We start from the raw sequence: 20,239 nt of genomic DNA, 5'->3' as shown, positions 1-20,239 counted from the left end.
GATCAGGGATAGGGAAGATCCATAAGAGGCATGGTAGAATGTTGAAGTATCTAGGTAGGTATGATAGGCTAGACAGGAATCGGAACTTGCCTGATCAAGTAGTCGTTGGGGCAGCTCACGCTAACCGCTTAGGGGCGGGAGTCGTAGTATGAAGTACCCAGTGTTAAATCCTCAGGAAGGTACGGAGTCCGACACTGTGAGGACGCTGGGAAGAGATTACGTAGGTAGGTATGTATTGAGGTGGCAGGTGGGGCAGCTTCTTCGACGCCCTCTCCGGGCCAGTTTCTCAGGGGAAATTAGTGGCGCCAGATTGGGGAGAATATTGGCGGGGTAGGCGCGGCGGGCGGTTAGATACCTAGGTACCTACCTAAGCTGCTCGTGCTGGGACGGGAGGGAAGCTTCAAGTTGTTGCAACACCAGACAACACGATTAGTACCATATATGATTAGTACCACACGATCAGGAGGTACCACACCGTTAGTACAACACGGCACCTACACGGACCTCCTACCTAGGTATACCTACCTACCGGCTACACCCACCTGCTCCTGATTTGCCTCCTCCGGTGCTCTGCCTTGGTCCGTCTCCCGCTGGCCCCTCGCCCAGCCGACATCCAGTTCCCTGTCCTCGAAGAACACACACGTACACATACCTACAACTGCTGGGAACAGCAAGAGGAAGAAAGCAAAAGAAAAGAATACTGCCCTGCCCGCGCCTCCACCCACCATGGCCGACGATATCCCCATCATCGATGCCCACATCCACCTCTACCCCGAGTCCGAGCTCGAAACCCTAGCCTGGTGCAAGCCCGAGAGCCCATTGGCCAAGCAGCACTCGCTAGAGGAGTACCGCGCTGCCACCGCCGGCGCCACCCCCCAGGGCTTCATCTTCCTGGAGACGGACCGGAAGAACGACCTCGAGGCCGGCGAGAAGGATGGCAGCGGCTGGAAGTACCCGCTGATGGAGGTCGCGTGGCTGCGGCGCATCGCCACGGGGCAGCCGAAGCCGGGCGAGGGCCACAGCGCCGCCGACAGCGAGCTGTGCCTCGCGTACATCCCGTGGGCCCCGCTTCCGAGCGGCGCCGCCGCCGTGGAGCGGTACATCGACCTCGTAAAGGAGGAGGCCGGCGATAGCTGGCCCAAGGTCAGGGGGTTCCGGTACCTGGTGCAGGACAAGCCTAACGGGACTATGACCGCGGACGGCTTCATCGAGAGCCTCAAGCTGCTCGGCCGCCGGGGCTTCGTCTTCGACCTGGGCGTCGACCAGCACAACCGCGGCAGGATCCAGCTCGAGGAGGCCGTCGAGATGATTGACCGCGCTCACGACGGCGTGCCCGAGGACGAAAAGGTCACCTTTATAATCAGTTAGTTCATTGCCTATATGTTTATCTACCCTCCCCCCCTCCCCCTCCCTCCTTCTTATGATGCCCGCTCCCCTATTTAAACATGGCACTAACTAGGAAAACCACGCCGCAACCTAGACCACATGTGCAAGCCAGACCTCAGCATCTACAACGTGCAGACGAGCCCGTCGTTCATCGCGTGGCGGACGGCGATGTTCACGCTGAGCAAGTGTAGCCGGACGTACATGAAGCTGTCGGGGGGGTTCTCGGAGATGCCCGAGACGCTGCGGCGGCGGTCGACCGAGGACATCTTCGACGCCATCAGCCCGTGGCTCTCCGTCCTACTCGCCGCCTTCGGCCCCGGCCGCATCATGTTCGCCAGCGACTGGCCCGTCTGCACCGTCGGCGTGCCCGGCCCCGAGGCCGAGGCGGAAGCCGGGGGCGATGGGGCGGCGGCGGCGGAAGCGGAGGGCAAGGGAGAGGCTGGAGCCTGGCTCAAGTGGAAGAAGATCGTGGACCGCCTCTGCTGGATGGCCTCCTTCGACGACGAGACCAAGAAGATGATCTGGGGCGGTACCGCTCTGAAGGCCTACGGCATCGAGGCCTGATTCTCTCCCCCGCTTAATTTTTGGTGTGGTTGGTTGCCCTGGTCAGGCTCTCTATACGTAGCGAGACCTAGCGCGGTCGATGGCAGCAGCAGTGATGGTGGGATGGACCGAAGTTGGCAAGACAATACAAGGTTGATACCATATTCCTATGTAGATAGGCAACTGAAGAAACCAATTATAATAAAATTGAAGCCGCAAAGAGACACGCTGAGAAAATTGTCCCGTCGCTATTAGTTGACTAGAGCTTGCCCGTCAGGAGGCGGATGTAGGGAGGGAAAAGGTTGAGTGCCTAATATACGTAGCGAAAGTATGCGTATTACGGAACATGCCGCTCTAGGAACGTCACGAAGGGATCACAACCCTTACATCGCCTCGGACGGGCTAGTAACGTGTTCCGGACTACCGAGCCCAGCATCTGATCCGGACGAGCAGAGATCACGATACTACGGACGCGGAGTGCGAGGCCCGGCTTATTCACCACCCCTGCATAGCAAGCAACGGTAACACCGGGGTAAACAGTTCCGTCAGTGAGGGTAGTGTGTCGTAATGGTTAGCTACCTAACCTCGGATAGTTGACCTTCTGAATCCTACGGTAGGGAGAGACGGGTCTATGTAGGTATCGACGTACAACCGGGATCCCCCAATATGCCGATTAGTATCCGGAAAGCGTGTGTGCTTTCTCTCTCTCTCTCTGTCTTTCCCGTCTCCTTTATATAATTATAGTATATACGACCCACGGTACCGCTCCGCGTTCCTTCTATCCCGAGCCTAACCCACCCGACCAAACGCTGTGTTGAAAAAAAAAAAAGATCCAACCCGACAAGTAGTGGAGATCCCTCGCTAGATGACATTATCCCCGCCGTCCGGCCTGTGGCCTTCTATAGAGTGGATGTGCGCCGGATCCGGATTACAAAAGGGCCCAGCAGAGCGCGGCGGCGACGAGCGAGAGGGCGGCGGCTCGTACGGCGGCGGGGGCGGGGGGCGCGGCGCTGGCGTTGGGGCCGCAGCAGGGGCGGTCGTAGGTGACGTTGTTCATGCGGGCGGCGACCTCGAAGACGGAGCCGGGGTAGCCGCCGACGTTGTAGTAGTCGACGTTGAGGAAGTTGGGGGGGCGGCCCCAGTCGCGGCGGCAGTTCTCGGCGGAGAGGCCGAGGCTGCCGGGGCCGGTGACGTTGTTGGTGACGTTGAGCTCGGTGCGGGCGGGGACGAGCATGTCGGTGCCGAGCAGGGAGAGCTCGATGTTGAGGTTGTGGTTGATCATGTAGAGCCGGCCGCGGGCCGCGTCGCCCGGCAGGTCCGGCGGCCGCTGCACCGTGCACGGGAACGTCGTGTCGACCGGGTCGAACGGCGTCTCCCACAGCTGCGAGAACTGGTCCAGCAGCCACGGGAACTCGGTCTGGTTCGCCATGTAGTCCATGAACATCACCACCCGCTGCCCCCGCAGCACCATCTCGCTCAGCGTCGGCCAGTCGTCCAGCCCCATCGGCACCACCGGCGGCGTGTACACGTACCGCAGGATCCCCGTCTGCTCGATGTACGGCACGTAGAAACTAGGGGCGGAGCTGTGCGTGGCGCCGCGTTAGCCGGCTAGGTTTCTCGGACGAGAGGGGAAAAAAAAAGAGGAAGGGGGTGGGGAGATCTCACTAGTTCCCATTCCCGAGGAGAATGGTGACCACATCGTAGGGGTGAGAGGCGACCCAGTCCTTTACCTGCGTCAGCCAGTCGGTGATGGGCCCGGCGTCGAGAATGTCACAACTCGTGTGGCAGAAGTGCGGCTCGTTGCCGCCGGTGGGCCACTGTATCTGCGCCTGGATGAATCGTACGCCGTCGTTCAGCTGGGACGTGACGTCGTACTGCTGGTTGGCGGCGAGGTTGTTGGGAGTGATGAAGGGGGAATTATGGCAGGCGACGTTGGTGATGTTGCTGTACTTCCGGCTACAGAACTCGGGATAGTTGTTGCACGGCCGTGTGTTTGTGACTTCCGGCACGGGGGGCGCGGTCGACGTGGAGTTGCCGGACGCCGTCGCCGTCGTCGTCTTCCCGGCCGAGCCGGTTAGAAAGGTAACCGTCTCGGTGGCCTCGGGGGTTGCGGTGGTCTCGGTCGCGTTCTCGGTGGCCATGGAGCTGGCTCCGTTGTCGACCGATCCCAAGGTTCGCTGCGAGGCGAACGACTGATACGCGTCGGACGGAGTCGCGGCCTGAGTCAGGGAGAGGGTCGAGTCGGTCACGGTAGTCCTGCTGTCGCTGATGCTGTCTTGGCCGAGCACGGCGGCCGCGGCGGCCAGGAGCGTCAAGCTCCCGAGTCGCAGCGTCATGGCCCTGTCTTCACCTGTCCTTCCCGGTCGTATGGGGGAGTTGGCTACACCTGGCTAGACCGGAGCGAGGTAGCCAAAAGACGTCTAACAGCTAGAGCGTTAACAAACTTGCAAGAGAGGGAATGGCTTTCTCCGCTCTTAAGACGCGTCGGAACCGTATAGTAAAGGGAGGGGAAAGAAACCGGGAAAACGGCAACGGCTTCCAAGAGCAGCTTGAAGAGAAGGGAAAAAAAAAAGTTGACATCGCACCTCGACAGTTCAGGTTCCCTCGCAACCCCTACTTTTTAGGACCCTGAGTGGGCTCCCGTCACAGGCGTAATCGTGGCCAGGCCGGTACGAAGGGAGTACATGACGAGTACTTGGACCCGGGGCGCCTGAGCCACCTTGCTAATACCTTAGGTACCTACGTTAGGTGCTACCACGGGTTACCTATCTCGCACGGGCATCACCGTCACAGATGCAACATCGAGAACAGGATCGAGGCGAGAGGGTTGGCCAGTGGGCGAGTGGCAGCCGATCCCTCGCAGACTGCAGCGACGATCACAAGCACGTCGACTCGACGGAGGCGGCACTGCATGCCCGATGTGGCTGTCGAAGGGTGTCGACGGCACGAGGTATCTCCTATTGACCTACCTGGGGGTGGTACAGGTACTGAGAGGTATGCCTGTTATGAACACTACAATTAAGTATCTCTGAGGTAAGGGCAGTTTATCGCCGTACAAATGGAGATACATCCCGGTTTTTAATTACTGAAAAGCTGATCGATATCAAATTGCACCTCTTGCGTTTCCACTGCTGTTCCGTGTGTACGTACATATATGCACGTACCTAAGGTATGGGTAGAGGTACGCAGGTAGGTATATTTAGGTAATATTACCTCGAGCTGATGTACCTACATTAGGAGACGCCTCAGGGGCGCTGTCATGTCATGCGCCCATCTTAAGCTCTACTCATCCCTACCGACTGAGTAGGTGAACGAGTTGCCCTCTCGTGATGGCCAAACGAAACATCCATCCACGTGGCAAGCACATGGTCCCCCTTTCTTGACACCCGTTGACGAGAGAGAGAACCGTCCTGTCGCCGGCGCCTGATCGGGATCTCACCTGGACCAACCGTCGACCTCGTCCTGTTCTTGGTCCGCCTGATCGGGGCTGAGCACGCCCGCCCGCGTCATGTTTCAGACCGCATACGGCCTGGCGGGAAAACCTCTGCAGCCAGAGGAAACCCTGGCGTCTGGTTCAGTGTGGTGGGTCATCCGCAGTCCGTCTTGGCGAGCATGGATGGACGGGGATGGCGAGGGTTGGCGATGGGCTGCCCGGCAGTCGGGTGCCGTAGTCTATCGCAGAGGCGAGATGCCATTGGCCAGACCGCCCAGCGCCCCGGCAGCGCGCCCAAGTTCGCGGTCGACAAGTACGAGCAATGTACTGCGCCGGTACCCTTTTCTATACACGCAGGTATCTCCCACAATGGGGATTACGAGGCCCCAATTACTTGACGGAGATGGATGGGATGGGTCGGGATGGCGAGCACTCTTCCTGACACCTCCCCTCCTCCTTCTTCTCTCCCTTCCATCTTGGTCGACTTAATTGTCGATCTCTCACCGAAGCTCAGAAAACAAGCTCTTTGGCTGTTTCGTTACCCTGTTTCCTTTTGTCTTCCCATATCTTCTCTCAACACCACAATTTCTTGCTTTCTTCTCCTTCACGCGTGGCCCCCTGACGAGGGTCGATCCTTGATCGCTCTCCTCGACTGCCGGGCTAACCGGCGGGCCTTTCCTCTTGGCCTGTATTTGTTTTATTTCGTTCTATATTCTGTCTGTCTCTCGTTGAAACCGTTTGCGTAGATCTTACGGCCAGATAGATCCCGCACCTTCTGCCGTTTTGGCTTACCTGCTGAGATCTAGTCGTCCCCGCTGTCACGATAACGTCTCGTCTCGTCTTTTCATCCCCGCGAGCCTGTCGATCGAAGATGGCCTTCGGCTCCCTACCCAGGTCTCGAAAGCGACAGGCTGCGCCTTCCTCTTCCGATTCCCAGAAGGGAAGCCCTCGGCGAGGCATAGATGACCCGGTTATCCTGAAGCGGGCAACGAGAGTTCGCCGTGGCGCCATTGCCGTATCGTGCTTCTGCTACTTGGTTGCTGTCGTGCTGCTCATCTTGGTAAGGCCTCTCGTCCCCTGTCGTCACAATGCTGTGTGTGTCTAATTATCCCCGTCACGTCATAGGTCGAGGTGGGCAATACGCATATCTCCAACGTCCAAAGCGATATCTTTTTTTTCAAGCTTGACCTCTCCGACATCCTCCCCCAGTCGGCACCCACGAGCTTGACCTTGCAGAACTCCATCGCGCGGACGCTAGGCCTCCACGATTTCTACCAGGTCGGTCTCTGGAACTTTTGCGAGGGATACGATACCGAGTACGTGGATTGGCTCTACTCCATTGGCTAGAGAATATCCTGACTTACGCGTGAATTAGTGGCATTACGTACTGTTCGACTCCGACCGCGCTCTACTGGTTCAACCCCGTCGAGATTTTGATGGGCGAACTCTTCTCGGGGGCATCGATTGCCTTGCCTTCCCAAGTGAACGACATCCTGACCATCTTGCGCATCGCCTCGAACATTATGTTTGGCTTCTTCTTGACGAGCCTGGTTTTGAACTTCGTGCTGATGTTTGTCGCGCCCGTCGTCTTATACTCGCGATGGTGGAGTCTTCCGTTCTCCTTCTTCGCCATGCTCTCCACCCTGCTGGTCCTGGTAGCCTCGATACTCGGCACCGCTATGTCTCTGATCTTCAAGTTTGCTCTCACGTCGCAGACCGATCTCAACGTCAATGCCGAGGTCGGGACGAAGATGTTCGCGTTCATGTGGTTGGCGACCGCGTTCACGATGTTGGCCTTCATCATCCACGCCGGCTTAGGCTGCTGCTGCGCTACACGTCGAGACGTACGGACGGGACTCAAGGGAGGGCGGTACCACAAGCAGCTAGCGGCGAACAACGATCCCAACAAGACGGCCACTTCGGGTTGATGGAGTGTCTGGACGAGATCAGGATAAGACCGTCTGATCGATCGATTCTCACGGCGGTCGGTTAAGCGATCAGTACGCGGGGCGGTCGCCACGGATTATTTGCTTTTTATGTATAGATTGGGGGGCGGCGTTGGTAATAGGATACTGCCATTAGGAGCCCTAATGCCTGCGGCTCGGCATGGCCATGATGTCTCATCGCTGAATTGTTCCGGCTGGGGAGATAGGTACAGGTTTTTGTCGGGCGGTTAAAGTGGCCCAGATAGAAGCCGGTGTGGGAAAATCAGAAGTGACACAGGTTATGCAGATACTACGTGAGGTAGCTGGGCTAGTTCCCCCGGATAGCGAGGGGAAGTTTAGTACTTATATGTGCGAGAATACTTACGATCTCGGCCGTTTCAGCTCTTCCAGGTGTCTCGGGTACAACATGACCCGGCTACGAATGCCGGACGACCGACCTCATAGATAGGGTTGTGGAAGAAATATGAGTAGACCGATAGTGGATAGGTAGGTTACATCTTTTATAGTAGGTACATATCACATTCTACACCTAAGATGGGCTGTGTTTATGTATTCCTGCCCGAGAACGAGGGTTAGATGGTCAGGTTCAGTCCTGGGCGAGTGTGTCAGTAGCATTATGAGTACGTCGCGTCGTATCGGCCTTTACCCCCTCCCCTTCCGGATAAGGCTTCAGGCATGGATTTAGGTATGTACCTACGTACCCAGTATCTTCAACAGATTAGGAGAGGTAGGTCGGTACCTAGGTACCTACATAGGTATGTACAGTATTCCCGTGCGGGGTGGGAGCAAGTCAGCGCCACGTGACTTGACGCGGCAAAATATGCCATCGAGTCATGGTGAGATCACGTGCGATCGGCCCTGCCTAAAATGTGTATCTGACTAATAGGCAGGCCCATACCGCCGTAGCCGGCAGGCACAGATGAATTAGGTAGGTATGTGACTGGGTGCGTGATGTACCCAAGTACCTGCCCACCCACGCCTCCTCCGGACATGTATTTCAGGACTATCGACGCTAACTCGGATTTCCCTACCTCCACTTTCTTTCCCCGTCCATCCCTCTTCCCACAATCTGTTTCTCCTCCGTCTCCATCCTCTCTCTCTCTCTCTCTCTCTCTCTCTCTTTCTCGCTCACTCCTCGGTCTCTTCCTCATATCTTCCACTTTTTATCCCTCATCTTCTTCTCCTCATCACGCCTCTCCTATCACAACACCACACGCGCTCGCATTTATCGTGCATGCATCCATCGTTCCCTACTTCAATACTGCGACCCTTCGAACTCAATACATCTACTCTCTGCAGTCTTCCTTGACACGATTCCGCATTTCCGCATTTGCGACCGCACACATCGCGCACCCCAGGGAAGACCATCCAGCCGCCCCAACAACTCGGCGCACCCAACCCGATACGGCACCATCGTGATCGTCTCCCTCATCCGAAGAACCAGCGCCTGCGCCACCGCCAACGTGACCCAAAGCATGACCGACTCGGCCGTCGTGAACTAACCCAACACTGTGCCTAGTGAACCTGTAGTAGGAACGGCAGGAGGTCTCTCGGGCTAACAAGACGAGATTGATTACGGTGATCTGGTGTCGTGGAGTGGATTTCGGGAGGGAGATTTCTGCCTTTCACGCGAGACGCAAACTCACTTGGGTGGTCAAGTCCGCTCTTTGGCTTTGTACATCATACACGGTTTCCTTTCTGCCGGGCTTCAAACCCCGTCGTTGTTCTTGAAGTACAAACTGAATTGATACCAGTCTTTCTCCTTGCCAGTTGGGCCCCTAGAAGAAGAAGAAAAAAAAAGGACAAGAGCTAAGAGTCGCAATAGCCATCCTGATCTTTGCAAAGACGACAGCAACAAAATTTATACAAATCCTCCCCCCTTGAGACTTGCGATACCATTATCTGTCTCTTCTCAGTTGTATTCCTCTCTCCCTCTCTCTCTCTCTCTCTATTTTACCTTCTCTCCAGTATTACCCCTCCCCTCACTGTATCATCACCTGGAGAGCATATCGCTGTCTCGTCCAGAGATCTCGTGACATCCATAAATATTACAGCTTCATATCCCCGGATTCTATCCCACCATGGCTTCGTCTGTGTTCTTCAAGTTCAAGTCCCAGAAGGAGCCATCGCGTGTGGAATTCGATGGCACCGGCATCTCGGTATTTGAGCTCAAGCGTGATATCATCGTAAAGAGTGGCCTCGGCGACGGTACCGACTTCGACCTCGCCATCTACTCTCAGGATGGAACCGAAGGTAATTATCACACCCCTCTTCCAATACTAAGTTAATCAATTACTTGTACTAATAAATCTATAGAGTACGACGATGACACTACCATCATCCCCCGAGCTACTACCGTGGTAGCGCGTAGGCTTCCCTCCCAGAAACCGGGCGCTGGCCGTGCTGCGCGATATGTCTCCGGCAAGATGCCCGCGAGCGCCAAGAACTCGTCGCGCAGAGAAAACACCGCAAAGGCGCCGAAGCCCACGTCGACCGCCCTCTCCCAGATGAATGCCGCGATGACAGAAGAGGAGAAGATGATGGCCATGTTCCAAGCCCAGTCGGACCAGTGGGACCTTCAACAGGAAGAGATGTCACAGTAAGTTAACCCTCTCCTATTCTTGCCCTGTATTCTACCCAAGCTAACTGGGCAACTAGTCAAACGGCAGTGTACAAGCCGGGCGCGAAGAAGCCGGCCAACGTTCCTGATCACGACCCTCCGAATGGTTACATCTGCTACCGATGCGGACAAAAGGGCCATTGGATCCAAGTATGTCCTACCAACGATAACCCCGAATTCGACAATCGCCCTCGCGTAAAGCGAACGACGGGCATTCCCCGCTCTTTCCTGAAAACCGTGGATAAGGCGACACTCCAGCAGACTGGTACAGACGGTGAGGAAGTGAAGCCTCCGGCTGGCGTCATGGTCAATGCGGACGGGGATTTTGTGATTGCGGAGCCGGACAAGGCCTCTTGGGAGCAGTTCCGGGCCAAGACCCAGTCATCGGCCGCTGCCCAGAAAGCAGCCTCTGCCGAGGATAAAGAGCTTGAAGACAAGGGCTTGATGTGCTCCATCGACAAGAGGATGTTCATAGACCCAATGAAGACACCGTGTTGTGAGAAGACGTATTGCAATGATTGCATCACCAATGCTCTCATTGAGAGCGACTTCATCTGTCCAGCCTGCCAGGCCGACGGTGTTCTTATCGATGACCTCAAACCCGATGATGAAGCATCTACTAAAATTCAGGATTACCTCAAAGAGAGAGAGGCGCCTAGGGCCAAGGAGCGATCTAAGAGCCCTCCTGCAGCCAAATCTCCTCAGGCGTCCGTTCCGAAGGAGACTACCAAAGCTGATCCGCCAAACGGACAGGTAGTAGCGCCCTCCGAGAAGTCCAAATCGCCAACCTCAGCACCACCAACAAACAAGTCCCCCCCCGTCGAGGCGGCGAAGAAATCGTCTACCCCCATCGCTTCACCGGCCCCCAACGAAGCCTCCAAGCCGCAAGAGGCAGCTTCCAAGAAGCGGCCGGCCGAGGATTTGCTGGAGAATCCCAAGATCCCGAAAGCACCCAAGGCCATGCAACGAGCGCAGGAGGCCAAGGAGGTGCAGAACATGATACCCCCAGGCATGAACGGCATGTCAGGCATGATGCCCAACATGATGCAGTTCCCTATGAACAACATGGGCAACTTCGCCCCGCCCATGAATATGGCGATGATGATGGGGATGAATCCCTTGATGAACCCGATGATGAGTATGAATGGAATGTTTAACCCTCCGGCCTTCCAAGGCATGAACGGGAATGGTATGTTTGGTGGGGGCAATTTTGGCGGTATGAACGGCGCTGGAATGGGCAATATGAATGGCACCGCTGGGATGAATGGAGGATTCAGTAACCAGAATCAACAGCAACCACCTCGACCTAATTTCACAACACCTAATAGTGATAATGATGCCTATTTTCGCAAGCCTGTAAACCCAGGTCGTCACCAGAATCGACAACGAAGGGTTCGGCCTAGCGATTATAGGGAGTTGTGAAGCTGAGCAGAGCCGGCTTTCTCGTTTCCGCGGACGCGAACACTCACTCACCAGTTGCGTGTTCGGCCGGCTGTCTTCCATCATCACGGTGGCGCTCCCTACCTCGCAGGTTTCACGACTGTAAATTATACGACACACTCACGATGCATCTCGACCAACGAGCTTGGTCGCCAGGCGTTAGGATTGGCATGAACTCTCCACCATTGGACGGGAGAGCAAAAGTGCGAAGATAAGGAGATATGGGCGTTTGGAGTTAGGATGAAACCCTCTCTAGGACTGCATAGGCGGCAGCAAGATCGATGCATAGGTTTCTTCTCCTGGGGGATTATTTTGACGTTTTTTTTTCTCTTCATCGTCACCCTAGTCACCAGGCAGAGTAGGGTGGGCTGGCGGATACTCTCAACGCCATCATTTAGATGTTTCCCCCTCTGTTAGCAGGAGAGAGGAGGCCGGCGATCGACTCCTCGACAGGAGCACGAATCGCTAATGACGAGCTTTTTTAACGGTGCCGATCAAGGCTCCTGAGGACAGTTTCTAGAATACGTGGATCTCGGTCCACTGACCCAATATACGAAAAGTTTTGCCAGTGAACCATCGCCCCGAGATTGAGCGTTCTGTGTATGAGTAGTTAGTAACCTTGAGAACTGTGCGATGCCCTTATTATATCATGCCCCGTCATCGTACGCGTATAGACGCTTGCTACCTCTCGCCTCGTAGACGTCTCTGGTCCTCCCTTACGTAGAAACCGAGTCGCCCCTACCCACCACCACCACCACCACCACCACCAATCCTAACAAATCTCGACGAAGTCTTCGCAGATATACTATACAAACCGTCCACATCATCTCCCCAGGCGCGTAGACCCTCCCCCCTCCCCTGTCCCCCACCGAGACGCTCTCAACTACCCTCCCTCCTACCACCCACGGCTCAATCTCAGTCCCAGTCGCGCTGTCGGCCGCCGCCCTCCCCCCTGGCACACCACCCGCACCAACACCCCAACAAGCCTGCTCGCTCGCTGCTCGCGCCCGTCGCGCAGCACCAACTGCATCGCCCCGCCGTCGCCAGCCCAGGCAGGCAAGCAAGCATCCCACACACGACACGACACACGCGATATCCCGTCCCCCCCCCCCTAGCCCCAACGCCCCCCCCCTCGCACGACGACTAGGGGTGGAGGCCGCGTAGTTGCAGAGTTGAAGGGGGGGAGAGAGGGGGGGAGGGGGCGGTGTAGTTCGTGTGCCGAGGACCCCGCCGCGCAGGCGAGGAGAAGGATAAGGGGAGGGGAAAGGGAGGGAGGGAGGGAGGGGCGTGCATGCGTTGGCGAGAGGGCGCGGCAGGCTGGGCCGGCTGTTGCCCGCGCGGTATTACGGGCTGCTGCGGCGCTTCTGGACAGGTAGGTGCAGTTACCTGCGCTGCGCTCGCGTCGATGTGTCGGTGTGTCTGGCGTGATGGCCACGCTCCGGTACGGCCCGCTTTGCTGCGCGATGCATCGCGCGTACCCTTCACGACGAGGCTCTGGGCTCTAGAACGGTTGTATGTATTTAGGCGCTTCTTCGGCTGGCACAAAGGTACACCCTCCATAGGTAAGTCACTAACAGAAAGAGAATGTCTACCACGGTCACATATGTCACGCAGGGGCAATGCACAAAGTATTGCGCTAAATTTCATTGATAGACTCAATTGTCATCTATCTGCGTTTGGGATGGTAGCTATGTACTTTGCATGTCTTATAGCATCATCTCCTCATTAACCTGTCCTTGGCTTGTCCTTGTCGTCTTCCTTGGTGAAGTGGTTGGTACGTTGGTTAATGTATACGGCTAGCTCGGACCAGCATAGAAAAGTTGATTCCGAAGCCGTGGTCTTGACGACTCTTATCCAAAAATATCCCCGCGAGCCGTTGTTGTTCCGGATTCGGACGGGCGGGGAAGAGGAAAGGACGCTCGTTGTGTTTCTTGGCTGGCAAACAGGTCGTCGAATTTCCCGCTCTCGCCAGTGCGAGTAGTCGAGGAGAAAAACAGACCGATGCCCCGATGGCGTTGTCAGAAACATACAGAACGATCACACACACGACCGAAAGCGATCGTGGGGGGGCCGCAGCATCGACCCAGCTGGGTGGGCGCGCGGGGAGCGGCGGGACCGGATCGGCAAGAACCAGCTTGCAATCGGCGCCCGCTGCCACAGACCCGCGCTGTTGCAATGGAACAACCTGACGAGCAGAGCGGAATAAAAACGTGATGCTCTATGCCCGTTAATGAACGAATAGCCTTGATAGCTGTCGTCGTCGGCTCTCTGGTGTATTAGCTGCTGCTTGGTGGGATCTCCCAGAACCTGTAACTCTTCACGATCGCACCACGATGCCGTTTCGGCGGGAGTTGTGGGGGACGTAGTTCTCCTCCTCGCCGCTCGAGCAGGAGCTGTCGCCGTCGCTGTAACCGCAGCGCGCACCGCCGCAGTCGATCTTGACGCGGTCGCCCTTGCGCGTGATGCCGTACCTCTCGCAGGTGCAGCTGCTGTAGTCTGAGGCGGGCGTGCTGTAGCCGGAGAGCGACGAGCTCGGCGACGAGCTGCCTGAGCGGTAGGAGAGGCTGGAGCCGGATGACGAGACGGGAGAGCTGGAGATGTCGGAGATGATATCCTCCTCGTCGAAGCCAGTGCTGCCGAAGCGGGCAGTTAGCTCCTCAATGGTCTCGTCGTCGCAGTAATCAGCGTCCAAGATGTGGCGAGTCGCGTGGGGCGACATGGGCTTGGGTGCGACGATCTGCGAAACGGAGAGGGGGCGGCCCTTGGGGATGTCGGCGTGGGAGGATCGCTTGGAGCTGTGCTTGTCCCTCGACGAGGAGTGCCTCGACGAGCTCTTGCTGGAGCTGTGGGACTTGGAAGAGGAAGACTTGTCCTTGGGGACGTCGAGGATGTTCAGTTCTCGGCCAGTAGTGGGCTCGACGGTCGAGGCCTCACTGGGGTTGTGCGCGACGTGGTATCCATCGATGATGTAGTAGTACCAGTATCGCTGGCCGAGCTCGAGGTTGCCCTGGAATCGGAAAGTGCCCTTCCACGAGCCGGATTTGCTCGAAGATTTGTCCTTGGAAAGGGGAATCTGGCCAACGTAGTTGTCCCACGAGCCAAGCAGATGGACGGACTTGACGCCAGAAGAAACGCGGAGAGAGAAAGACAGCTGAATGGTCGCCATTATGATTGAATGTTGTTGCAAAAAGTTGTCGTTTCTTTTCAAATAATTTTAAGGGGGGGGGCGTTCTGAGCAAGGGAAAACTAGTTTCTCGTTCTATTAGGGGCGATAGTGGTGGTCGTGAATTAAGGGGTTAGTTGACCAGCAACTGCGTGGTATGGTATTTTTTGATTTTGGCGGAAAATTAATTAAGGTGAGAGCACAGCTCTGTGAGTTGAAAGAACAAAAAAAGAAAATGGGGGAAAGAAACAAGAAACTAGTCTTTGGGGGTTGAGTGCTTGCTGAAGAAGAGAAGAGAGGAAGGGAACCAGAGAGAGGAGGGTTGGGTCCTATTATATTAATGAAGGGGCCGTATAGTGACGCCGAGGTGCGACCCAATATCGAGGCCAACGTCCAGGCCACCACGCCATAGCTGGGGGACGACAGCCTGCAGTGTTAGCAGCACTCCGGCCGACCTGAACACAAGAGACGCACATCCATTGCTACCACAGCCGGAGGCGTGGGTTCGCCCATATTGGGTGGGATGGCGGCCTCTGTTTGGCCGGTACACCTAGGCGGACGTAATATCCCCTCCTCGCTTGGCATCCCAAGCCATTCTAGTAACCGGTTCTGGGAGTGTACGTATGTCAAGCTGCATGACGGGCGGCTAAGCAACAGGGTGGAGGGATGCGGGTGTACTATAGAAACATTGCGTATAAACACGGGTACCAGGGACGGAGGAGAAATAGGACTCGGGCGGAAGACAAAGGCCAAGCTAGACGGGAAAAGGCGATTCGGCGTCTAAATTCCCACCGTCATTGGCCAGGAACGATATGCCGGCAGCCAATATTACAGCCTTCGCCCATCACACATCACACCTTGACGTGCTGCAGCAGGCGAATCAGAGGGCGTGAAGGCCAAGGTGCAAGAGACAGATCAGTCGTGATGATGGCAGAGGGCGGCGGGGGTCTCGGCCAACAGACACGGTACCTCCTCCATGTAGACGACGATGCGTCTTCGTGCATCTCCCTTGCAAGCCATCACAAGAAAGTGATTGGCGAGCAGCCTCGACCCACTCGCTCGCATCAGCCAGGCCAGCCTCGCAAAGAGGGGAAACTTATGTATGGTACGGACTCGGTGGGATCGAAATGAACTGCGCTGAGGCCGATCTCGATGGCCGTGACGCACCCGCTAGGCTCGTCGGTGGTCAGCATGCCAGATGCCTTCACCACTCAGCGCCGTGATTGGATCGAGACGGGCAAATGCGATCGGGGCGATCTATCCTGCGGTCCTCCTCGTAAAAGTCGAAAAGGAGCTAGAGAGCAGAATGGGAGTGCTGGGGACGATGGGTCGGCTCGACTCATGATCGCCGCTTTGCTGCTTAGCCGGGCGCAATGCTACATAGTAAGAGGCCGGGGTCGTAGGATGCTCTCATGCAGGCCATCTCCTCTCGCTGGCTGCGGCGGGTAACTGTGCATATTCACAGTATTGCCGTTTCCGGTCTGCCACAGGGAAGAGAGAGAGGTAGGGAGGGAGAGGCAGGTGGTTGAGCCCGCCCGTCCATCCACCGGGAGGGGAGGCTTGGGAGGGGAGGGGAGAGGGCTGGTAAGGCCGGTGATGCATTGGGGATGGATGGATTGGGGACGGGACAGGTTGGGGGGGGGGGGATGGGCAAAGTGGAAGTACCTAGGGGAAAAGCCCCGGACAAACTAATGCCGTTATCTACCTATGCACTACCTAAGATGGTGGGCTACTTAATGGGTTTACGCGCATTATCGCGTATGCGATAAGCGATGTTAGGTTTCCTGCGCCGCGATTGGCCCGAATGCCTGCCGCAGATCACATGATCCGCATTGGCGTGGCGCGTGTATGCAAAATGCAACTCGGCGATCACAAACTCCCCTCCTCTCCCTTGACAGCCTCCAAGCCAGTATGGACCTACATCACAGCAGCTGAATGGATACGTACGCGCATACACGCCATCGCGTCCTTGGCCTTACTAGCCCGTTTATTCTTGCCTGCCGGCTGCCGAATTCGCCTACCGCGGAAGATCCAGGTTCGCTTCTGCAGCCTACGGGTGCCGCCTTGCTTCCTCATCAGCCGGTCCTCCTCCAAGATCCATCGTAGATTGGAGTCCCCACCCACCCCGACAGGTTCGCAGGGAGGATGCTGGAATTCCCAGTGCCTCTTTAAGAAGCTTGCGAACTGGGCAAGACGTCCCGTGCGGACCTCCCTGTCGTTGCCGGCCTTGCTCTGGCGCTTATTGCTCCAGTCTTCGCAATCCATCTGCGGGTTGATGAAGAATTTGGCCGCGGTGGGTCGTCTTGTGAACGGAACAAACGTACGTAGGGTGTCAACAAGCGCGTATCTACCACTGCTAACCTGTCAGAGCACTAGCATAGCCGGGTGTAGTAGTGGGGTATCATGGCTGCAACTGATCCTTTGGCCGAAGAGGGCCTCGTCGACTCGGTCACGGCCTATGTCAGAGCGTACATGGCAAACTACGACGGCTCCCATGACTTCAACCATATCCGGCGGGTCGTAGGCCTTGCTAAGTACATCCATGCTCACTCGCCGGAGACGCCGGCGCGCGACCCGCAAGTGGTGGTTCTCGCTGCGCTTCTCCACGACGTAGGGGATAAGAAATACCTGAAGCCAGGTGAGGATGCTTCCACTATGGTGTACGAGCTTCTCCTGTCCCTAGGCGCCACCGAGCAACTGTCCAAACGAGTCCAGGCAGTTTGCTTGGGCGTTAGCTACTCGAGCGAGGTCAAGGACCCGGCTCGGGTACGAGATCTCATCAAATCCCATCCGGAGTTGGCCGTCGTGCAAGACGCCGATCGACTTGACGCCATTGGAGGCATAGGCATCGGCAGGGTGTTCACTTTCACTGGCGCGCAGAAGAAGGCCTCCATGGCGGACTCGATCCAGCATTTCCATGACAAACTTCTGAGAATAGAGGGCATGATGAAGACAGACGTCGGACGAGAACTCGCCAAGGTAAGAACCGAGAGGATGGAGGAGTTTCTTAAGTGGTGGGCAGAGGAGGCAGTTCTACCAAGCGAGCCAGCGGACCCCGCTCCGACAGAACAATCAGCCAGTGCGAGATGGACGATGAGAGAATAGACAAGAAGAGAAGACTCTTGCGTCTCCTGATGATTTGAATAATAGTAAGCAGGCTGGATGAGGAAAAGAGCGACGAGGCAAATACATAGGTACTACTTTATCCTCACCGCCTCCCGATCACCGCCTCTAGATTGCGGGTGAAATGACAAACTGGCCCGACTCATCAAATACAGATGCGTATCGATGTTTTTTTTTTCTCTTCCAAAAGCTGTCCGACCTAAGCTGAACCCTTTTATGCACCATTATCACCTATATAGTAACCGTCATTAGGCTGGGCCAAGCCAGCTCTCACGATGTGTATGCAATACAAAATGGCGCGTCGTGTATATCCATAACTTCACGTATCTTTACCTCCGGGGCCACCTTACCGAAATTCATTACAAAGTCCAGGGTGACGTTTTCATATGGCAGTTCGCCATAATAGTCGTATGGATATGCCCATTGTGTATCGGGTCCTCCTATATCCACCTTTCTCTTCTGCCAATCTGGCGTGGTTGTCAGCAACGAGACGATGAATTCTGCGACGGACCGACCTTTTCTCTGCCAAGTGTCCCATAGGCGGTCTATGGCGCAATGATGAAGCCAGAAGATAGGATCTGCTGGCGAAGAGTATGTGTTTGACATCTAGACAGGGTACTGTTAGTTCTATGGTGCGCGTATTGGCTAGGGATACTCACTTCTCCTATTTTTCCGCCTATACCTAGATGCCCACCAACATGAATTGATATCCCGGAGAGCCCCAGCTCTAGGCCCTCGATCCTATGGTCGAGTTCAAAATAATCAGTCGAGTTTAATATGAACTCGACAGTGCTTTTATTCAACGACTGAGTCATCAGCCAGGGGCTCATGTCTCTTCGAAGACAATGCGGGTTGTATTCGGTATGGTTCCCAGGCCCCATGGAGATATTCGATCCTGCGAAGGGTCCGTCCGCAATACATCCTTAAGCACGCTTCGGTTAGCTTCAAAGATTGGGGGAAGAAAACTGCTCAGGGGACTTTTCGCCATCTAAGGATAACTGGTTAGCTTACCTCCACCTGACCTCCCGGGTATGTCTATCCCAGTTTGCCACTCCTCTGGGAAGTAGCTGACGTCCTCAATATAGGGACCATTCCCTTCATGTCACTTAGCGCTCTCGTTCAGAGTGCTCACAGGAATGCAACACCTACCTCCAAATCCGGTGTCAGGATGGAAGATTGGTGATTTTAGGATGGAGGTTTCGTTGTCAGAGTCCTGCGCCCAGCCTGCTTCTAGTGTCAACGGCAGCCTCTCTCTCTCTCTGTGGCTTAGAATTATGCCACGCACCCCAGTATCTGTACTTGTGAGCAGGATACCATTCGAGCAGGTGAGAAGGACACGCACGGTAGGGAACCTCCATAAGAGCATTCCTTTCGGAGAGCTTGTTCAAATTTCCACAAGTAGTATCGGTGCCATCTGATGAAGTTAGAGATGTTACGGCAACGCGGCGAGTACTTGGCCTCTTACGGGAGGAAATGCCCCTTAGATCTTGTCAATGGCGAACACCGTAGACGACGAGCGATATGCTATAAGACTCACCACCCAATGCACATAATCAGTCTTAGTGATATGCAATGCCAGGAAGTCGTCGTATCGCGACTTGACTCCGGAAAATGTGTCGGATGTGTTCCCCGGTCGGGATTGGAGGCACTTCACCGCCGAGATGAAGTCCTGTTTACCGTCTTCCGAGAGCTCTCTCCTGGAGAGTACCAACTCGCTTGGTTAGCGACTCGCCAACGTGCTCGCCATAGTCTGGGGTGGGGCGATAGCCGATTACCGACTGAAACACACCATTCTCTCCGAATCAGAGGCGTCTCGCATTTTTCTGCAGGCTGTCTCGACGCCGGTCGGCCCAGGACACCACTCGTAATTGCAAGGGGGACAGACAGACATAAAATAGAGGCCCGCATCGTAACGCAACCGACGAGCGCGTAACTCTCCCACGATGCATTTCGCATACCCGGCAGGTCGGGAACTAGACACTAGCCAGTTTATACCCCCTGGCCCTGACCGCGGCGTGGTAATCTCACATGGTTGCTTGGTGAGCTAACTGATAGTATACACCGGTGGCTCTAAAGTAACTTCGATAGAAACACGGGCGTCCTAAACCTTGCAGCGAATGCTACGCAAGGGATGTTTGAGAAGACGATCTAAGGCAGGCCTCGATCGGGGGAACTTAATTAAGAAGAAGCAACCTCGTAACACACGCTTGGGTGGTTGCGGAAATCAAAAATTTAAAAATTCCCAGCTGATGCTGGGGCAACGATGGGATAACGAGATTCTCGGCGGGAGACGTACAAATTGGGGTTTATGAGGCATATAGGTCGATCCACGTACAGCCTTCAGCGACGCATACCTACACCTTTCTCCCCGCCAACTACATACATGAATTGGTCTGAATATGAAGTCGCGCAATCAGGGATGGAGTGCCGGGCCCGAGGAAGTGGCCCTTACAACGACTCGGCGCTCGGCTAGTCGTCATGACATACGTCTACAAGCATGACGGGGACCATCCGTCCACCCCAAGACCATTGCATTTCTGAGCAATCGGATGCCCACGTACCGGAGCCCCGATCTCTCCCCCCGA

General features: G+C 55.9%; 7 protein-coding genes across 7 annotated transcripts; 4 read left to right on the top strand and 3 right to left on the bottom strand.

Moving 5' to 3' along the window:
* Window positions 1-371: 371 nt before the first annotated feature.
* Window positions 372-2,174, top strand: GGS23DRAFT_577908 (amidohydrolase). Its single transcript, XM_051516955.1, has 2 exons — window positions 372-1,363; window positions 1,481-2,174. The coding sequence occupies exons 1-2, from the start codon at window positions 727-729 to the stop codon at window positions 1,948-1,950; spliced, it is 1,107 nt and encodes a 368-aa protein (XP_051369992.1). The 5' UTR covers window positions 372-726; the 3' UTR covers window positions 1,951-2,174.
* A 282-nt stretch (window positions 2,175-2,456) lies between these two features.
* Window positions 2,457-4,600, bottom strand: GGS23DRAFT_577906 (PLC-like phosphodiesterase). The gene is made up of 3 exons (XM_051516954.1): window positions 4,515-4,600; window positions 3,595-4,349; window positions 2,457-3,512 (listed from the first exon to the last, which is right to left on the bottom strand). The coding sequence occupies exons 2-3, from the start codon at window positions 4,263-4,265 to the stop codon at window positions 2,858-2,860; spliced, it is 1,326 nt and encodes a 441-aa protein (XP_051369991.1). The 5' UTR covers window positions 4,266-4,349; window positions 4,515-4,600; the 3' UTR covers window positions 2,457-2,857.
* A 1,397-nt stretch (window positions 4,601-5,997) lies between these two features.
* GGS23DRAFT_161282 (SUR7/PalI family-domain-containing protein) lies at window positions 5,998-7,439 on the top strand. Its single transcript, XM_051511444.1, has 4 exons — window positions 5,998-6,078; window positions 6,169-6,422; window positions 6,488-6,678; window positions 6,738-7,439. The coding sequence occupies exons 2-4, from the start codon at window positions 6,234-6,236 to the stop codon at window positions 7,288-7,290; spliced, it is 933 nt and encodes a 310-aa protein (XP_051369990.1). The 5' UTR covers window positions 5,998-6,078; window positions 6,169-6,233; the 3' UTR covers window positions 7,291-7,439.
* A 1,619-nt stretch (window positions 7,440-9,058) lies between these two features.
* GGS23DRAFT_161259 (DWNN-domain-containing protein) lies at window positions 9,059-11,413 on the top strand. Its single transcript, XM_051511443.1, has 3 exons — window positions 9,059-9,561; window positions 9,625-9,907; window positions 9,967-11,413. Exons 1-3 carry the CDS (start codon window positions 9,390-9,392, stop codon window positions 11,348-11,350), a joined length of 1,839 nt encoding a protein of 612 aa, XP_051369989.1. The 5' UTR covers window positions 9,059-9,389; the 3' UTR covers window positions 11,351-11,413.
* Window positions 11,414-13,633: 2,220 nt separating this feature from the next.
* On the bottom strand, window positions 13,634-14,834 carry GGS23DRAFT_161084 (uncharacterized protein). Its single transcript, XM_051511442.1, has one exon. It carries the CDS (start codon window positions 14,532-14,534, stop codon window positions 13,686-13,688), a length of 849 nt encoding a protein of 282 aa, XP_051369988.1. The 5' UTR covers window positions 14,535-14,834; the 3' UTR covers window positions 13,634-13,685.
* Window positions 14,835-16,898: 2,064 nt separating this feature from the next.
* Window positions 16,899-17,780, top strand: GGS23DRAFT_161051 (uncharacterized protein). Its single transcript, XM_051511441.1, has one exon. The coding sequence runs from the start codon at window positions 16,935-16,937 to the stop codon at window positions 17,634-17,636; it is 702 nt and encodes a 233-aa protein (XP_051369987.1). The 5' UTR covers window positions 16,899-16,934; the 3' UTR covers window positions 17,637-17,780.
* On the bottom strand, window positions 17,688-19,998 carry GGS23DRAFT_160792 (uncharacterized protein). Its single transcript, XM_051511439.1, has 11 exons — window positions 19,951-19,998; window positions 19,430-19,774; window positions 19,192-19,334; window positions 19,120-19,133; window positions 18,997-19,068; window positions 18,940-18,947; window positions 18,804-18,878; window positions 18,666-18,749; window positions 18,314-18,576; window positions 18,170-18,260; window positions 17,688-18,121 (listed from the first exon to the last, which is right to left on the bottom strand). Exons 2-11 carry the CDS (start codon window positions 19,608-19,610, stop codon window positions 17,925-17,927), a joined length of 1,128 nt encoding a protein of 375 aa, XP_051369986.1. The 5' UTR covers window positions 19,611-19,774; window positions 19,951-19,998; the 3' UTR covers window positions 17,688-17,924.
* Between the last annotated feature and the right edge of the window lie 241 nt (window positions 19,999-20,239).

The sequence above is a fragment of the Durotheca rogersii genome, assembly GCF_024521655.1.
Source record: "Durotheca rogersii strain YMJ 92031201 chromosome Unknown GGS23scaffold_19, whole genome shotgun sequence".
NCBI lineage: Eukaryota > Fungi > Ascomycota > Sordariomycetes > Xylariales > Xylariaceae > Durotheca > Durotheca rogersii.
This window is presented reverse-complemented; position numbering and strand designations above follow the sequence as displayed.